Source organism: Epithele typhae, assembly GCF_022376455.1.
Source record: "Epithele typhae strain CBS 203.58 chromosome Unknown BXZ73scaffold_91, whole genome shotgun sequence".
NCBI classification, from domain to species: Eukaryota; Fungi; Basidiomycota; class Agaricomycetes; order Polyporales; family Epitheliaceae; genus Epithele; species Epithele typhae.
This window is the reverse complement of record NW_025954282.1, coordinates 110,492-129,367: the sequence shown is the minus strand read 5'-3', so window position 1 is coordinate 129,367 and position 18,876 is coordinate 110,492. Positions and strand designations below refer to the sequence as shown.

The 18,876-nt window shown below is 58.3% G+C and overlaps 5 protein-coding genes across 5 annotated transcripts; 3 read left to right on the top strand and 2 right to left on the bottom strand.

Annotated features, from left to right (window-relative positions):
* Nucleotides 1-558: 558 nt before the first annotated feature.
* On the bottom strand, nt 559-1,314 carry BXZ73DRAFT_81815 (glutathione S-transferase C-terminal-like protein; the record flags this gene model as incomplete). The annotated part of the gene is made up of 4 exons (XM_048023583.1): nt 559-714; nt 771-888; nt 939-1,015; nt 1,051-1,314. The coding sequence occupies 4 exons, from the start codon at nt 1,312-1,314 to the stop codon at nt 559-561; spliced, it is 615 nt and encodes a 204-aa protein (XP_047872386.1).
* A 2,362-nt stretch (nt 1,315-3,676) lies between these two features.
* On the top strand, nt 3,677-4,608 carry BXZ73DRAFT_106804 (uncharacterized protein; the record flags this gene model as incomplete). Its single annotated transcript, XM_048016730.1, has 4 exons — nt 3,677-4,120; nt 4,175-4,286; nt 4,338-4,463; nt 4,529-4,608. The coding sequence occupies 4 exons, from the start codon at nt 3,677-3,679 to the stop codon at nt 4,606-4,608; spliced, it is 762 nt and encodes a 253-aa protein (XP_047872385.1).
* A 1,688-nt stretch (nt 4,609-6,296) lies between these two features.
* BXZ73DRAFT_92901 (fungal hydrophobin) lies at nt 6,297-6,752 on the top strand (the record flags this gene model as incomplete). Its single annotated transcript, XM_048026522.1, has 3 exons — nt 6,297-6,422; nt 6,489-6,650; nt 6,711-6,752. The coding sequence occupies 3 exons, from the start codon at nt 6,297-6,299 to the stop codon at nt 6,750-6,752; spliced, it is 330 nt and encodes a 109-aa protein (XP_047872384.1).
* A 1,252-nt stretch (nt 6,753-8,004) lies between these two features.
* BXZ73DRAFT_81812 (uncharacterized protein) lies at nt 8,005-8,861 on the bottom strand (the record flags this gene model as incomplete). The annotated part of the gene is made up of 4 exons (XM_048023582.1): nt 8,005-8,129; nt 8,222-8,417; nt 8,641-8,672; nt 8,798-8,861. 4 exons carry the CDS (start codon nt 8,859-8,861, stop codon nt 8,005-8,007), a joined length of 417 nt encoding a protein of 138 aa, XP_047872383.1.
* Nucleotides 8,862-11,856: 2,995 nt separating this feature from the next.
* On the top strand, nt 11,857-15,019 carry BXZ73DRAFT_106801 (uncharacterized protein; the record flags this gene model as incomplete). The annotated part of the gene is made up of 8 exons (XM_048016729.1): nt 11,857-12,018; nt 12,081-12,265; nt 12,318-12,456; nt 12,506-12,590; nt 12,650-14,244; nt 14,304-14,453; nt 14,544-14,913; nt 14,967-15,019. The coding sequence occupies 8 exons, from the start codon at nt 11,857-11,859 to the stop codon at nt 15,017-15,019; spliced, it is 2,739 nt and encodes a 912-aa protein (XP_047872382.1).
* Between the last annotated feature and the right edge of the window lie 3,857 nt (nt 15,020-18,876).

Below are 18,876 nucleotides of genomic sequence, written 5' to 3'. Positions count from 1 at the left end.
GTTAACCGTTATTGGTTGACTGCGTAACCACCAATTACAGGGTAAACATCTCTTGGACTCTTTCTCATGCCCTAGGTCTCAAAGGCAGCACGACAATACTTGGCCAAGGCGCCGTGTTCTGCCAACTTGAGAGAGAGAGGTAAATAATCTACGCTATGGCAGATAGCTCCGCAAATTTCACTTCAGGGCAATTATCATGGGACGGCCGACGCTCCGGCCCAGCGCCACACAAGACCGATCTCGCGATTCAATCTCCAAGGCCCACGCATGGATTCTTTCCGACTCGTTTCCTTTCAACCTCAACTTGTTCTCTCTCTCGCGTGCTTCGGCACCGATCGCATTCCAATTTATATATATTAGAGCACCTCAGTTACATCTAGATACACCCTTTACCACTACATCATCGTCTTGTCCGTCTCGGTCTCGTTCCGTATCGTTCTCGTGCCTGTCTCCTGCGTGTTCGTCGTATTCTCCCACACCCATCCTCGTCCACCAAGCCGGTCGGTACGAACCATGCAGTGCTACAAGTACAAATGCATGGTAATCGCGTTCAGGGGCTTAGAGGCCCTTGACCTTCTTCCACGACGGGCGCGAGCTGACGTCCGCCCACCAGCGCGTAACATTCGGATATTTGCCGCTCTCGAGCAAGTCGATGCCCCGCTTCTTGAGCATCGCGCCGTACGGGAGGTGGAAGAGGTCCGGGAGCATGATCTCCTGCGTAGACCAGTCAGCGCGCGAGACTCCCGGGGGCAGGGGAGCATAGAGCGTACATCGCCAGCGAGGTACTTGGTCCTGCCGAGGAGGACGTCGTAGGCCACGAGCTTGCTGTCGAGCATCGCGGTGAGCTTCGCGACCGCCTCGGGGTCCGTGGGTCGGAGAGCGAACATCCTGAAAGCCCAGAATCAGTCCCTGTCGGCCCAGCGCAGGTCGTTTCCCACCGCGCGCGGATACGCAAAGCAGATAAATGCACCCACGCCTTGAACACATCAAAGTTGGTGAGCTCGATGCTCGCCGCCTGCTCGAACAGCGCGTCTTCTGTAGATCGCCCACGGCGGGGATCAGGCCCTTCTCGACGCCGCCGTACTTGAGCGCGAGGTAGCGGCAGATGGCGCGGGACTCGAAGAGCACGAAGCCGTCGTCGTCGATGTACGGCACCTGGCCGAACGGCTGGACGGCGGTGAAGTCGGGCGCCTTGTGCTCGCCCTTGGTGAGGTCGATGGCGACGAACTCGTAGGGGACGGAGAGCTCCTCGAGCACGGTTTGGACGCGGTTCGTGCACGTCGAGGTTGGTTTTCCGTAGAGCTTGAGGACCATGGTGGCGTGTAGAGGGAGTGCGAGAGTGGGCGAGATGCGAGATGGGCCTCAAATGGCGTTTACATATGCAGCCCAATTTGATTGATTTCCCACGAAATTCAAATGACGATTGATCATTGAGACGCCTTCCAGCGCGGCTATCTAAGAGATTAGATAGCGCACCAGCCGAGACTTGCGAGGAGGGTACGAAAGCCCAAACAGCTTCTGGAGATTGCTCCTCCAAAAGCGGGATCTTTCATATTTGCTAGCTACGATATACGCGAGTCAATACGAGTCGCGCGCACGTTCGCGCGCTGCAACATTAGCTCGCCTGTTCGCGCTCATATATCGCGTAGAGTCAACAGAAATACAAAGAGCAATCGCCCGTAAGGCGCGAGGCGTTTGAGTACGATACTGGAAAAAGTAACTACGTAGTCAGGGCGCTGGTACGCTCCAGGCACGAGAAGCAACGTGCAGGCGCGCGCGGTTGCTCTCCGCGGCCCGGTTGTGCGTGAGGCGCTCAAGTGGGCTCTTGTAGCCTCGTGGCTGGGCGTCGGGACCGCGCGCTCGGCTTACTAACACCGTGACCTGCGTGATTACTGGAAAAGGGAAATTTCCGTAACAATCATCGTCAACTTCCGTGCTCTCTTCCTCCCAGTCCGCACGCAGGATTCGACTTCTCCAACTCCAAGAACATCCACGATCCAACACCCTTCCTGCTTTTTCGCAGCCTTGGTTTGCGACGGACTCGTGCCAATACTACACAAGGGCCCTCAGAACCGCGTCGTTCTTGGTACCACGTTCACATCCGACAAGGAGGCTGGGCTGTAGGAACTCTGGACAGAGAGGTTGCGGGATTCGAGGCGGTGAAAACAGTCAGGTGCGTCGCTGCTTGGATCTGCGTGGGGCTCGCATTGAGGACCCTTTATCCTCTTCCCGCCCGTATGCAGCCACAATCTCTACGATCGATGCATACACTCACCGAAGACCTCCCGGCGCATATCATTTCCGAGCTAGTACTCGCCCGGTGTGCCCGATGGTGAGTATTCTACCTACCCCCCTTGCACCATCTTCTGAGTCACGGCGCGTCGAGACTCGGGCCCACGCTGTGCTCATTTCGGTTATACCGGCTGAAGTATCCCGTGCTTACGTTCCACGCACCTCTCGTCTTTCAACCGCGCCGAAAATGCATAACAACGTTCGGGTCAGAGCCCGTAGAAGCTCACGGACGCGACGAACGTCATCTTCGAGTACGTGAAGCCAGAAGCCGCTCCCAGCCCTACCTCGGTCGTCCGTCTTGAAGATGAGTGAGCTAATTTGCGTCGGATGGAAGCCGAGGCGGCGGAACGGGCGGATGCGGGCGAGCGGGCTAGGAAGACGCCATTGTTGGACTGGAAGGACTCCGCTCCGAAGGACCAAGTCGTCCCTCCCGGTGGACAAGTTGCGCGAGAATGAGGACGTGACAATGGCTTGGATATCGTACGTGTCTTTCGCCTGCGGTTTGCCTCCTTGCTCCTTCTTTCGTCCAATTTTGCGTTTTTCGGCTCACTATATGCTGGGGTCCAGGTGCACTCCTGCCTTATATCCACATATGCGCAGTCGTCTCCACGGCCTCGACCCGGGTATGCTGTGCCCCTTTCACGCCGCACCCGTAGCCGTCACTTAGTAAGTCGCTGGTGTCAAGTAGCTTGTCAAGTCTCTGAAGTACCCCCCGAAACAGAAGAGGGCTACACACAGCGTCAGTACTCCACCGAGGTCTTCAACCATCTCAAGCCCGGAGGTCCTCGTCGACGCGGAGAATGGCCTTGAGATGTACGGAGGTCGGTGATAGCGGCGACATTCTGGGTTCCATTGCTCACGATGGTTTGCTGCTAGTTATCGCGTTGAAATGCATCGATTGCCGATGCGCTGGCGCCACAGTGCCATTCCGCTTTGGCCTCCTCACGCTCCACCTCTACTTCCAGCATCCACACGACATCTGTTTCGTCGACCTCAGCGACGTCAATAGCCCCAGAACACTTCACATTGCTAGCCCGACACGATTGAAATATGGCGTACCATGGTCAAGACCCTCTCGAAGGTTGCGACAATCTGGTCGATCGACCTGCAATGGTATCTTCTCGGCCAACGACCAGGAAACCTCGATGACCGTGGCTACCACATTCTTCTCTGTCCCGTGCACGCCTTCTGCCTCGGACCGCGCTTCCATTCGCATTCTGACGCCCTAGACACAACATATGGAGAATGGCGCGTGGAGACCTTCTCGCAGTGCTAGGGGCTCGCTATCGCTCGTCGCCCCTCGGAAGGCTTCTACATATGCGATGCTGCACAACTCCCTCCACGCCTGAACCCGATCTCCCACTCTCTATACATTCGCGGCAGCATGCTCCTACCCTATCGCCCCAGCGACCTCTCGAAGTCAGTCGACTTCTTCCTCCCCGAGAAACACAAGCACAAGGATGACAACGTCCCGGCCCGCTTCGACGCCCGATGCGGACACGCGTACCTCGCCGCGGGCTCCCTCACGACCCTCACGACCGAGGCCCTGCAAGACACCGCCTTGTCCGCCATCCGGGGCTCGGCACGGTCGACGATCCCCGACGTCGACAGGCGGGTGCTCGCCGCGGTCCCGCGGTTCGTGCAGTACGCGTGCACGAACTGGGCGGTGCACCTCTCGCAGTCGTACAAGGACGCGAAGTACGGGGTGATGGCGGCGCTGACGGAGTTCGCGAAGACGGACGCGTGCCTGGTGTGGGTGGAGACGATGGCGTGGATGGGGCGGGGAGACGACGTCGGGCGGGCGCTGCAGACGGCGTGCGAGTGGCTGGTGCGTGCTTGGTCGCCACGGCCGTGCGTTCAGGTGCTGACGCCGTTGGAGCAGAGTTTTGGATCCGTGAGGTTGCGGCTGAACAGCCTGCGGACGTGGGTGGGCGAGCGCGTTGAGACGCTGAAGGAGTACCCAGACGCTGTTTACGAGTATAAAGTGCATAAAGGTGCGTTTTTTGCTTGACGTTGGTACAATCGCGCTGATCCGTGCGTTGTAGCTTCGCTGTCTCGTCGTCAAAGCTCGGCCTCGTCCCGCGGGCCCAGAGGGCGCGGTGAGCAGGCCGAGACTGCAGGGATCACATATCAACGCTCAGTCAGTGAGTACACTGCGTCCGTGGACAATGGTACGTGGTCTCACAGTAATTTCTTGGTCTGATACCTATATTTATGCTTTTCTGCCTCGCCACAGTCTCGGAGGCTACGCAGCCCGGTGGAAGACTGCGACGATGGCGCACACTGACATTCCGGCCCAAGTCATGGCTGAAATGATCGTGTACTGTAAGGCATGCTTTTGTACCATGAGTTGCTCTGTGAGACGTTCAAAAGGCATGAGGAGATACGCGTTGTTCGTTCACTCCAAATACGGGTGGAAAGGCGGTCCGCGTGGTCGGCGCTCATGCCATAGCCAAGCTCCCGAGAAGTACCGACGACGTCGTCGCCGGGAACCCGCGGAGGCGGAGTATTACTGCGCAGCCGGAACGGATATCCCTCGGCGCGCTGAGCGGGGGCTCTTCATCTGCTGCTTTTGTCGTTCTGCAAGCTTGCCAAGTACCGAGTGGCGGAGGAGAAGAGAAGAGACGGGGGATTCCGCTTCGCGCACGCACGAGCGCGGGCGGTGTGCAAAATCGGGAGCCAAGCTCTAGACGGCCGTGCGCTGAACGAGACGGCTTCCGCGCGACAATTTCGCGTCCGGGCACGGCGGTCGCTGCAGCCACCCTCCGCGCAAATCGTCGGCATAGGTTGTGCGCGGCGCAATGCGGTGCGGATTTCCGTCGCCCGCTACGGTCCGCCGCGCCTTCTTCGGCGTACATACGGTCGGCGGGGACGTCGGGGACGTCGGTCCCGCGCGCGTTGGGCGGTAACGGCCTGAGCTGACGGGCAGGACGGTCTTTGGGCGTGGCTACATTTCAACGCGAGTGGGAGCGCGCTGGCGTCCGAGGGACAAGTCATGGCGATTTGGGTGCGCATGGTCGGATGGTAAGGGTGGCCGTTTGTTGGAGTCCGGCCAACATACGGGCAAGTCGGAGTGTCGATCGCAGTGGCAGATTCACCTGGACGTACGGGCATCTCCGCATCCCTTCCTCGTTCGCGGCATGGCGGGAGGAATGGTGCGCGCCGGATCAGAACGCGTGCGTGCATCCGTGCGAGGGCGGAGACGGGGATCGCGCCGGGAGTTTGTGCGCTGTTTAGTTGGCAAGGAATCTGGGCGTGGTCACTCTGCAGGTGTTCACACAACCCACGCATCCAGGCGCGATGGACGCGAAATACCATGACGAAGGCCTTGTTTTGCAAGAGGAACAAAGGTGGATCACCACCCATCATACATCCCAAAACGTTCTAACTCACCGCGTCCACATTTCATGCCTGCGCGGACAGTTCTGAACTTGCAGCAATGCCTCGCGCAGTCCGCGCGCCGACGCGGCCCATCCACCTTCCACGTCGCCCTTGGCCCACCAATCCGCACGAGGCACCTCGACATCCAATTGAGTAGCAGCTGTCTTTACAACCATCTCACGCACCGCACAGCCCATCTGCGTACGGCACCCGCCCTTCTACCCGTCGGTTTCCCGTCGGACAGGTCGCGGGTCCCCAGTGTCGGTGACGCGGGGCGGTGTTTCTTTCATGACGCGCTCATTGCGCGCGCGCGATCGCGGCCGACGTCGCGCGGACGCGGTTCGGGTGCGCGCGCGCCCCGCGCGTCCTGCCTTCTCGCGCAATCCCCGCTCTGCGCGCACGCGCGCTCAAGTCGCTCGGACGGCTCGGTGGTCCGCCCTCGTTCGCTCGCGCGTCGCGCCTAGTGTCCACCCCTCGCGAGCGCTCCTGTGGGTGTATAAAACAGTGAGGGGGCAGCGCAGGAAAAAGGCAAGCTTCAGGTCAAACGCACCCTCAGCTCTTAATCGCTCGTTCAAGCCCACTCCCTTCTTCTCTTCCACACCCACCCTCCCTCGTCCAAGATGATGTTCACTCGTGTCGCCGCCTTCGCGCTCGCTGCTCTCCCCGCCCTTGCGGCCGCCACCCCCCTCGCGGCGCGCACGGACTCGTGCTCGACGGGCCCGATCCAGTGCTGCCAGTCCACCGAGTCTGTGAGTGTCGCCGGCTGCGACTGTGGAACTTGAAAACGGATTACTCACCCGGACGTTGCTACACAGTCCTCCTCCGCGGCGGGCTCTGCCCTCCTTGGGCTCCTCGGCGTCGTCGTCCAGGGCGTCCAGGGCCTTATCGGCCTCAACTGCTCGCCCATCAGCGTCGTCGGCGTCGCCTCCGGCAACACCTGCAACGCCCAGGCCGTCTGCTGCCAGAACAACAACGTCGTACGTGTCCCGCGCGTCCCTCTGTCGAAAGGCGGCTCGGCTGACAGTCGCTCGTGACAGGGCGGTCTCATCTCTGTCGGCTGCATCCCGATCACCCTCTAATGTGCTCATCGGCTTAGTTGGCGGGGACGTGGGGGAGGGTCGAGTGTCGACGCCCAGTGTCTTAGCTTCTTGGTTTCGGAAGTGTAGTGTGTCGGCCTAATGCGAATTTTGCGCTCTTTCTCTTGGAGTGAACGCTGGACAACCGGTGGATAGTCTGCGGGGACGTCGAGGAGGTCTGAGTGCGGAACGATCTATGATCTTGGACGAGTACAGCCACGCCCAGAGCACAAAAGTGGGAAAGGTGTGCGTAAAGAAGAGCCTGGGTGGTGCTGTCGTCGGGGCTTCTGCTGGCGAAGGCTGTCAGCGCGGCGACGGGAGGATGGAAAGGCGACTGCGGGACATCAGCATTCGGTATGCTCAAGCACACTGAACCCGCGCCGGATCGCGCAGCGCAGCCTGCAGGATCAACTCCGCCCCTCAGAACAGGACCCAGTTCGCCTATCCCGAAGTACGGGCTTCATGCGCGCGCGGAGAGGAGAAGGAGGGAAGGAGACGCACCCTTGAACGGACGCCTGGAATAAGAAGAAGAGCCTGCATTGTCATCAGCAAAAAAGCGTTTTAATTGGAATGGCTTGGAAGTGAATAAAACGTTCGGAATGATGTAAAATGTTCATGCGTTCAATAGATAGCTGTTCTGGAGGGTTGCAAGTCATTCCAATGTCTGGTCGGAGTTATTGGAAGCCATTCCAATGTTCCTGAATGCTCCGAGGTTTCCTGGCACCGTCGGCAGTCTGACCTTTGTTCACACATCAAATATGACAGGAAGAAACCTTTGTATTGGTCAAAGTAACTATTAAATACAGACGTGCATACATGGATCGTAGGACAATCACACAAGGCCGCTCTGCGCTGTGCGGAGATCTGTGATCCTGGCGATCAAGACCTCGCTGTGCGGCATGCTACGTGCGGGAGTCGGCCTGAGGATGCGCAGGAGGGGAGGCAGCTGCGTAGCACTGTGCATAAGTACGATGGCACCGCGCAGTCGGCGCACTCACCTGTCCCCGTAAGCGTCAACGCCCACGCCGCCCACCACGGCGGCGGCACGAACACGCACGCACACGACAACGAATACCTTCACCTTCCCGTTCACGTCCTCGCGCACACGCGTAGGAACGGCACGACGCGCTCGCTCGAGTCGCGGAGGCGCTGTCCAGTCGCCCGAAGAGCGCGACGCTCCCGACACCCCGCGCCTGAGGAAGACCGCGAGGAGCGCGTTCCTCGCACACTCGTCGCAGGACATCCGCCGCACCGTTCACGCGACGTGCTTGAGCCGGATTGCGGTGGGAATCTTGTGCAAGTGCTGGGACGAGTGGCCGAGCTTCCGCCGCGTCCGCTCGTTCTCCGAGGCAACGATGTGTGAAAGCTCCCACATGAGGCCTGTCGAACGCCGATCAGTGTCCGCATCTCGTTCGACCAGCAGAAAGGGGGAAGGGGATGCGCGAGAGGACAAAGTGAGACCGCAGACGCACCTTTCGCGATGAACTCGAGCGCAATGGACTCGGACACACGCATGCGGATCTGGAAGAGCGGGATGCGCAACCGCGCGACGAACGCGCCCTCGTTCTCCGGCATGTCCCACACCTCGACGTCGTCCACTGGCATGCTCCCACCGATAATCTCCTCCTTGCCCGACAGCGGTGCGAACGTGGGTGTGCCCCGCAGCCGCTATTGTCCGTCGTGTGCAGGCAGGCGAGCCGGAGCTCGTCCACCGTCGTGTCCGTGAGCGGTGCCGTGTGCGTCAGGAACACCGTCGTGACCAGCATCGACGAGGTACGAGATGATTTTCACGAACAAGTGTGCAGGTCCGCGAACATGGGTGGGACATGGTGGTCGCATGCAGGTTTCAATGCAAGTGCCAATAACAGAATGGGAACTCACCAGATCGCACTTCTGCCTCCTCCATGACCATCCACTCGATATCTACCAAGCCAATCTTCAGCTAGCCCATCTTCAGGCTGAGGGAGGGACCGAGGGACCTGTGCGTGAGCCCCGCGAGCTTGAGGAGGTAGATGAACTTCTAACCACGCGTCAAAGGCGATGCTCACCGGAGCCCTCATCCCCAATCTCAACCAGAGTGGTGTATAGGTGGATGTATGCGCACATTAACATGGGTTACTGGCGGGCTGCCATATCATGTGGGATGGGGAAGGTGAACGGTGCATATGGAAACGATAAGACGAGGGAGACAAGACAAATGGGAAGGAAGAAGAAGTTCGGTGAGGACATGACGGGACTTGGACGTCGTGAATCTTGTAGCCGCCCGATCACGTGGTTCCCGCGCTCGCGCAAAGTTCTCAGGACGCGCATACTTCCAGCCCCCGCGCTCGCCTCTCTCCCACTGTTCCACGCATGCACTCTCTTGTATTCTGTAAGTATGTTATAGCGGAATTAAAAGCGGTGTTTTATAACCAGCCTAATGCGCCAAAAGCGCGTGCAGTTCATCTTTCTTACCACATTTCATTGGAATGACTTGCATAGATTTGCGCGACATTGGAAGGGCTTCGAATGTCCCACGGACATTCGAAGCCTTTCCAATGTATCGCATGATTTTGCTTTTTTGCTGATGGTGTCAGCTCGGACCACTCCTTCTCGTTGCCCACACTGATCGCGCGCGTGTTCTCGTACCGGTGGGTGAGGTAGAGCGGGATGGCGTTGGACTCTCAACCCACGAAGTCGCCGTTCGCGGGGTCGATGATCGCCGTGGATCCGCCCGTTCGAACTTCGGGTTGTACTTGCCGTTAACTCGCCGTGCTGGCTGGGGATGAGGACATGGTGGTAAGAGAGCCCGAGCTCCTGCATAGTCGGCGCCACTTAAGGACCTTCCTGCGCGAGGGGTCAGCGAGGGGGTAGGGAGAGGGTAGCGCCGAAGTTAGGAATCGGAGAGTTGAAACGTTGAAGACGGACCGAAAAGACACTGCGCTGGAGAGCAGCGCCATAGAGGCCGAACCCTGCGCATAAGTTTGAAGCGCGGCGAGCGCGTCCGCGTTCACCGTTACATTGATCATATGCCGAAGTGCGGGGAAGAGCGTACGGAGTGAGGAAGGTGTGACGTGCTGAGAGAAGTGCGAACTAACCCACCGTCAAGCCTTGAACACAACCGCGCAACGATACGCTCAGCGTGGCCGGCCCGCGGGCCGCGACACGGGCGTCCGAGTCCCGACCCCAACTCCGACGCCGATCCGTCCGACGCTTGCTCGAATCGAGTCGCTAGTCCCGCCGTCCTCTGCTCCCCAATGCCGCCTTGTACTATCTTCACCAGCTCGCAATACCCACTCCTCTATCCACCACATCACTCGACTTCTCTTCCAGTCTCCTCCATCTTCGCACCGGTTGGCCTTGACCCACTAACGGAGCGCACCGAATCTCGTTCGCCTCGTCGGCAATCCGAAGCCGCAATGGGTTGGATAAGCACAATCACTTGAACTCATAAAAGCCGTCCGAGGTATGTCTTGCTCAATTTCCAAGCTTTCTCGCGTCCGACCTATTCCCTTCCCACAGGCCGTCAGTCTTCTTTCCGCCGCGAGAGTACTTCCTTCCATTTCACGCGCCATGAAAGCCTCTACCACTTCGAGAGCGGCACGTCCGGTTCAAAAGTTTCAAGGACAGGAGGGGGCCGCCAATGCGTGACCGTTGTTCCCGTCTGTGCGTTCATTCAGGTCTACATCGCGCCGTCGGATGGTATGACCTTTCGAGGCTCTCTTATGCACGACCTCGACCCGGGAACGTGCGCAAGATCGATGTTGGTGGCAGAGGGTGCCGGGGAGATGCTGGTGAGGATTCTTTTACTTATTCCCCGCGTTCTTTAGCCCATGAGACCCATTCAGTCGCACCCACCACGAACGCTTGCATATCCCGGTCGGGCGTTTCCCGACCAGCCATTCACCACGCCGAGGTACGTCTCATCTTCGCGCTCTGTGAAGCTTCTCACCATGCTGCGTAGACCGTGCTTTGGAGACGTTAATACGGCTGAAACGGGTTCCTGAATGCTTCATCGTCCGCGGCTCGTCTGCGTTGAATGCCCGGACGGCGGATAGGAGTATTGCCGGGATTCGACGAACGGGAACCGCCTCTTAAAGCTCGCGATGGAGGCCAGGCGTTTTTCCAGGTGCGTGTAATTTGGTGTTTTGCTGCGTGCCGCTTCCAACTATCTATCGAAGGTTGCGCTAGTCTCCTACGTCGACCATACCAAGACCCTCCACCTTGTAGACCTCAGCAAGTAGCTTCTCGAAGCCGCTGAAGGTAACAGGGGGATTCTTGAGACCGCCTCATGAACCTCGTCTCCGAGCAACGTCCGGCGAGCTGGATGTTGCGGCACAGAGTATCCCATCGGACATCGCTGACTATACGGCATGCTTCTTTCACCAGCCTCCCCTATCGCGCCCCACATAGGGTATCCTCCTAGGGGGACAAGCTAGACACCAATCCGCAGACGTACTAGTGTATGCGGATCGTCCTCACTAATGAGAAGCAGACATCGGTTGTCCACCATCCAAGGAGGGTCGCACGCCGAAGGGCTAGAGGTGCGCGCGTGCAAGCTGCCGCGTGCTCTTCGCGCGGATTCCTCCCGGTCTACGAGCTGATGCACATCCGGATCCTAGCGCATGCGCGACACGCGTATATGCCCTCGGTAACCCACTGCATACAGAAGCTCGAGCATGCGAGCCATCAGAGCACGTCGCGAGCAGAGGCGCAAAAACTAGGCGGTAAGTGTTCTGTTTGAAGCCTGGAGTTTAACGCTGATGTGTGATTGAATGGGCTGTGCAGGTGGTGAGGGCGATGGCCTATTTGACGTTGGGAAAGTATACGCGAGTTTCTTGGGATGTGTCGTTTACGTACGGTTGCTTCCTTTCGGGCTCTCCTACCTACTCACTTAATGAAACACGTGCTGAACATCGTCGAGGCCGAGGTCGGGATCATTGGCAAGGCTTCTGGAGTATCGTCCGCCCTTCACGCATCTTCAATCATCATGCATCACCCGGGATCTTCTTACAGAACACGTTGATATGTGGATTTAGAGTTCTGTCACTGCAACGTTCCCAGGACACGAGCCATGCTTTCGAGGTCCGAGGAGCTGCCTCTCGGACACAACTTACCCTCCTCCCAGATGCCCTTCTCTCACCACGCCGATCGCAGGGAGATACTCGATGACACGCTCGAAGGCGCTAAAACTGTCCTGAAGATAGGCTTGACGGCGCTAACGTTTGTCCCAGTCCCCTACTTGACCGAGGCCGCAGAAGCTCTCATAGGCGTCATTGAGAAGGTAGAGGTGAGCGGACGACTCTCACGCTCTAGAATCGTCGCTGAGTACGCCACTTGTGCTCTCTGAAGGGCACGAGGTCAACGCAGACGGAGCTCAAAGATCTAGCGAAGGAAATCGGGGAGCTCGCCCGGTTGCTGACTGATGGCGTCTTCAGACTCAAGGACACCGCGGCGAGCGATGAACAGGCCAAGGAGCTCATAAAACGGGGCAGCGGGCTGCAACACTACCGAACCGAACTCGGAAGGTTCGTCATGTGAGTCGTTTGACTGCTGTCGTACTGCGACTCCGTGCTCATTATGTCCCAGGGAGCTGCGAAAAATTGCGAAGTTGGCCCAGAGACTTCACAAGCAGTCCTTCGCGTCGCGGCTTCTTTTCTCTGAGAGGAACGCCAAGACGTTTCAAGACCTCAAGGCCAAAGTCAGTGCCGTCATAACGCGGGTCCATGTGCGTGTGTCCCATGTAGCGCCGTCAGCTCCGCTCAATCTTCGGGCAGACACTGAACCTTATGAAACTCGCGCAAGATGCGGCTATAACGAGTGAAATGATGCGGAGAATAGATGAACTGATGCGAAGAACGGGTGAGGACATACTGCACTGTCCTATACCGAATCGCAGCTTACGAGTCTCGCTGCCACAGCGGCAGAAAACGCACTGGAACGACTGCCACGGGCCAACGCAGGTTACAAAGCGGCGGGAAATGACATGAAGAGCAAGTTCTTGGAGGGTACGCGTGAAGACCTATTCGCAAGTCTCATCGCCTGGGCTCGAGGGGACGACGTAAACACTGCCGAAAAGAGCGTCTGCATCCTCTCAGGAGCGGCTGGCTCCGGAAAGTCAACAATCGCGGTGGAACTCGCCAGACGGCTCGACAGCGGCGATCTTGGCGCGTCCTTCTTCTTCGCCACTGGTGATGCCGAGCGCTCCTCTACTCGTCTCTTCTTCCCGACAATCGCCTACCAGGTAGCGAAGTCCCAGCCAAATATATGTCGTTTCATCGTCAAGGCGGTGTCTAAACACCTCGAAGGCGGTCAGCACCAACAGCTCCAGTACGAAGCTACGAATCTCCTCAAGAATCCCCTCTCGTCCGTGGAACGTCATCACCCTACAGTCATCCTTGTCGTCGACGCGCTCGATGAATGCGCCGAACCTATTGACCACAAGCAGTTTGGCGTTATGATGAACCTGCTGGTGTCGTGCGCTGCGGAAGCTCCCTTCCCCGTCAAAATACTCTTCACATCACGTCCGAAGGATATAGTGGAAGACACTATCACTACCAGCGTCGGATCGTCGGCGAAGATCTACACCCTCGATCTCAACGACCAGTGTCGCGAGTCCATGGACCGAGACGTGAAGATCCTCATTCAACATGAACTCAAGACTGCGTACCCCGGCCGAGACCTCCTCGAAGGTCGCGACAAGCTCGTTGAACGCCTCGTCGAGCGCTCCGAGGGATTGATGCTCTACGGTGCTACCGCTGCAGGCTTCCTCGCTCGAAAACCGGACGACATTGATGACCGCGCCCGTCACATTCTGTCCAGCCTCGAGCGCGCTCAATTCCTCGGACCACTCTACGACCTGTACCTCAAGGTCCTAGAGAAGGAGTACCCTGAAGAAGATTTGATGGAGGAGCCGGAGACGCTGTTGCATCTTCAGACAGTGCTAGGAGCTCTGGCTCTCCTGCGAGACCGCTTGTCGCCCGTCGATCTCGAGCCGCTGCTTGACATTCGCATCAAGGACTCCACCTCCGTTCTCAGCAATCTTCGCTCCGTTATCCTGTACAAGCGCGGTGACGTCAATGCACCTTTTCGTCCCATTCACTCTTCATTCGTCGACTTCCTTCACGGCATCAACGTGAACGACAAGTTTACAGGGCGCGCCAAGTACTACCACATCAATGAGACACAGGAGCACCGACACATCGCTAAGGGATGTATCAAAATCCTTGGCTCGAGCGACCTCCGCCGCAACCCACTCAGCGTGAAGTCTGGAACGACACGGTCGAACGTCGCCGACATAGACAAGCGAGTGGAAGCGGAAATTCCGAGACACGTGCGCTATGCGTGTTTACATTGGTTCGACCACTTGGAACAGAGCGAATGGTCTCACAAAGTGCTCGCGGAGGCGTCCCTAGATCTTGCAGAGGAAACACTATCTAAATGGGTGGAGACGATGGCATGGATGGGCCGGATGGACGCGGTCACGATGTCGCTGAAAAGGGCTGTTGAGTGGCAGGTGCGCCTTTAGGGGTTTTTTTTTCGGGCGGCGAAGGCTGATGGCGGCTTGCTCGACAGAAGATCGGTTCTACATGGAAGGTGTTGGAGAGTGTGCATGTGTGGCTTGTAGAACACCTTGAGATGGTGAAGAATGATCCTGAAGCCATCTATCGGTGGGGCACCCGGAGAGTAGGAGCTGTCGTTCAAAACACCGTACGAGAGACCCAGGTAAGTCATATCTAGATAGAGTCCTCAGCGCATATTTCAGCGTATGTACACCCCACTCGTTTCTGAAGACTTATCCTTGTGTTCCTGTAGAGCCACCGCCTTGTTAAAAAGGCCGTGCAGGAAATCGCAGCGGGTGCCTCGAACACGGCGGGTTCCGCCTTCTCCTCCTCCTCGATGGCGGGATCGGCTATGTCCTCGACTACAGACGCAGGCACTGGCTCTTCCAGTGGCTCCGGCTCCGGTCCAGGGGTGGCCCAGACCTCAGGTTCGGCCGCGGCGGAGCTCATCAGTGATTCTGTACAGCTTCTGGAGACCTTCAAGTCCTTGGCGTCCCTGGAGCCAGTTGTCAAGGCCGTCCCCGAGCCCATTTTCGAGGTCGCCCGGGCGGAGCCCGGTATTGTGGAGCCCGTTCAAGCACCCCCTGCCCCAGGTCGGCCGGAGCCGGAAATTGTCGTCAAACGTCAGGGAATACTCAGTTCCCTAATGAGGACCCTGAATCCATCCTATAGTAAGGCGGCGCAAACACAACTACGTCAGGTGACCTTGGCGCCGTCACGCTCGTCTGACGCCAGGGACGTTTGGTAGGAGCACAATGTAAATCGATAGGATACTCAGGGTGCACTTTATCCGTTCAAGTGTTCTACGGAAGTTGTAAAACAGGATTCAATCCGTATTTTCCGTAAAGCAGATGTGCGAAATGTGAAGAATCAAGCAGTGGACGAAGAGAGCCGTAGAGGCGAAAGGACGCCGGATGACGGACAGGGTGTCGGATAGGACGACGATGGTGGATAGGATGATAGATTGGATATCGATCTAGGACAATACGGCGGCATAGTACTGTACAATGTGTGGGAACGTAGTATACATGACTAAGGATACTGGTAGTGCCTCGGATGAGGGCGTACACCGGAACACTAGGAACCAACACGAAAATGCGAACATTAAGAGAGGAGATAGTTATGCACTGAGACGAGGTATAGGTAAGTCAATTTCCATGGTACCATACAGAAACACAAATCCTGTCGCCGAATGCTGTGGCGCAAACCGGACTTCTACAGTTCTTCCAATATCGCTAGGCCGTTCTCGCGCAGGAGCACGAGTTGGGTCGCGTTTAGTTTTCGAGCGGGCCACAGCGCGAAGTGCCCTCGCGCACCACCACACGACGGCAGCGCTAGCGCGCGTCACCGGTCCGAACATGGCGCTTATTCGGGCAGTCTGTAGCTGTGCTCTGTAGGAAATCTTTTTCCTGATGATGGCAATAATGAGCAATGTGAGCTATACAGTGATACAATGGAGATGATGACTACGACGAGCACTCCGAACGAGGCGAGGGCTAGGGAAACATACAATAGGAAGTGACAAACAAGGTAGAACAGGACGAAATGTTTGGCGTCACCGTCACTGGCGGAGACGCACGCAGGCACGGCGGAGTGGAGGGGGAGAGTTGTGTGAGAAGGGGAATGAGACATCATGCCACATATACGGCTATTTGCGTCCGCGACGACTCTACACAAGCAAATGAGGCACGGGAAGTCGGAGACGCCGGCAGGATCGCGCGCTCTCCCACGGAACTCCCAACGTCCGTGATGCACGAAGACAGAGTACTTCATGATGAATACATAGAAGAAAACACCAAAACGCACCGGAGCCTAGTTACCAAAGAAGAACAGAGTCCAAATAACTTATCGATCTGCAGTGACGTACCAGGATAACGTGTCAGCATGCACAGACAACACAGGAGACGCATATCACATACCCAACGGGATCCCGCATTCATACACAGCACTCGGGCGCACCTTGACGACGTCCCGATACTCGCCCACCCACTTCCGCACATCAGCCAGCGACCTGCGAGTCTTCCCGCCCTCCTGCACTGCGCGTGTTAGCGTCATGATCGCGCCCACCCGCATCGAGGTCGAAACGCACCTGCCACGCCGACGCCTTCTCTAGCGCTTCGTCGACGACGTCCAACCTCCTCATCTCCGCGATGGTTTCGACCCATCTAAGCAATGCGCCCCGCACGAAGCTCGCGACGAGCCCGAACAGCTCCCTCGTCTGGTCCGACTGCGCGAGGTGCGCCGCCCAGTGTACGCACGCGTACCGCACGTGCGGCGGTGAGACCGGGCCACGCGCGAGGGTGAGGAGAGCGCGGAGGCAAGCGACTGCGAGGCGCGCGTGCTCGCGGCGCGTGTCGACGAGGTACGGGCCCTTGTCGTGCCGCGGGGGCGGGCGACGAGGAAACGCGCGAAGGAGTCGTGTAACGCGCGGGCGGGCGCGTCGAGGTCGTTGGGGTTGCAATCGACAACGGCGCTGAGGCGGAGGAGGACGGAGATTGGCTTCTTGATCGTCGGGCCGAGGAGGGTTTGGAGGGTGTTAGGGGAGAGTGCGTCGCGGAGGAGCGCCAGGCCGCCGAGCACGGCCTGCATGTCATCGCGGGTATGCTTCTCCGTGTGGAGGACGTCCCGTGGGTAGGCGGTCTCGAGGATCTTGAGGTAGAGGCCGTCGAGCGGGCCGAGCGCCCCACTTGGGCCTGAGGTGGAGAGAATGTACTCCGCACGGCTGTTGACGTCGGTGATGTTTTCTACCAGGAAGCGCGCTGCCACATCGGCATACAGGAAGTTCTTGTCCGCACACCTAGCCAAGCGATCAAGAAGGGGCTCGGAGACGACGTTGGAAAGGCGATGGCTGAGGAGCAGCCTGACATCGCGGCGATCCACCGACTCAAGACGTTGCTGGTTGAGGTCCACGATATGAATCTTGTCCACGCGGTTGACATTGGCGATGACGGTCGTGTCAACAACGTCACCAGGACTAGATGTGAAGAAGATCTTGAGTGGGAATGGCGCTTGTCGAACGCTGGAAATGAGTGATTCGATCATCTTCGAAGGACCGATCTTGTGCGCATCGATACATTCGTCCAGACCGTCGATGACGAGGAAGACTGGATCGTCATATCGCGCCTCAGCCAACAGAAGCGGATCCCGGAAGAGAATCTTCCCTGTATCTTGGAGAAGGAGGCCGTCAACGTCGTGGATGTGGCCTCGGACGGCTTGAACGAAGACGTCATGGAGGTCGCCTTGGGAGTGCGCCAGTTGGTAGGCGATAGTGCAAAAGAAAAGTCGAGTGGAGGACGTGTCGGCGATGCCACGTGCAAAGAAAAACGAGGCCCCGAGCCGCTGGCCGAGGCGTCGTGCGAACTCCGCCGCGATGGTCGACTTGCCTAGACCAGGCGCACCGGTGAGAACGCATATAGTCCGCGTGGAGACGTCTGCTTCTTGGACGGTGGCCCATCGGGAGAGTTCTGCGACCACGTCTTGGCGCGTGCCGGGGAGAAGCCTTCTTTGTGGGTCCGCGAGGTGACTCTCATATCCCGCAAGAGCGCGTGGCAGTGTCTCCAACACATCGTCATGTCCTGGACGGTGAGTGGGTTGGGACATAGGGTCCGGCTCTGCGGCCGCTTCCACAACGGGTTCGGTCTCTGGAATGACTTCTACCGCCGGTGATGACTCCGGCTCGAATTTTGACGCAGCCTCTACCACAACGGGCGCGAGATCAGGCTCGGAAGCAGCTTCAATCACCACGGGGTCCGACGCAGGGGTCTCTTCGACGACGGGTTCCGGCTCCGGGGCGGGAGTTTCCTCGACGAGGATCTCCGGCTCCAGGACGGCGACCTCGAAAATGGGATCGGGAACGGCCTCGACGGATGACTCCGGCTCCGCCGCCGCCGTCGCAGCCATCTGAACGCACGGTTCAGGTTCGGGAGTGGCTTTGAAAATGAGCTCGGGCTCGGAAGCAGCTTCGACCACGGCCTCCGGCTTAGGGGCAGGAGCAGGAGCAGGAGCCCCTTCGCCGATCGTGGCTTCGGGATCAGCGGGAACAGGAGTCTCCTCTACGACAACGGGTTCCGGCGAGGGGACAGGCTCCTCGGCTGAGGGGGCCGAGCCCGAGGTCGTGGCGCCTGCGCCTTCGGAGATTGGTGCCGAACTCGAGGTCGTTGTGGCTGTCGAGCCCGAGACTGCCCCTGGATCGGAGCCGGATGTGCCTGTGCCTGTCGTCGAGGACGTAGCAGATCCCGCCATCGAGGAGGGGGAGGTAGCGGAACCCGTATTTGAGGCACCCGCTGCGGTTTCCTGGACGGTATTTTCACCAACAGCCTCCACTCTCCGAACGGTTTGGATTTGAGGAGCAGCGTCTATGTCCAGGTAGTGGCTCTACAGGAACACAAGAATGAGATTTTAAACACGTGTGGAGCGTACGTACGCCAAAATATGCGCCGAGGCTCTCCAGATATGACTTACCTGAGTCTCTCGTACGGTTTCTTGAACGCCAGCTCCGCCGCACTGGTAGATGGCTTCAGGATCGTCCTTCAACGTATTAGGGTGCTCTCCAAGCCACACCCGCACGCTCTCCAATACCCTCCGTG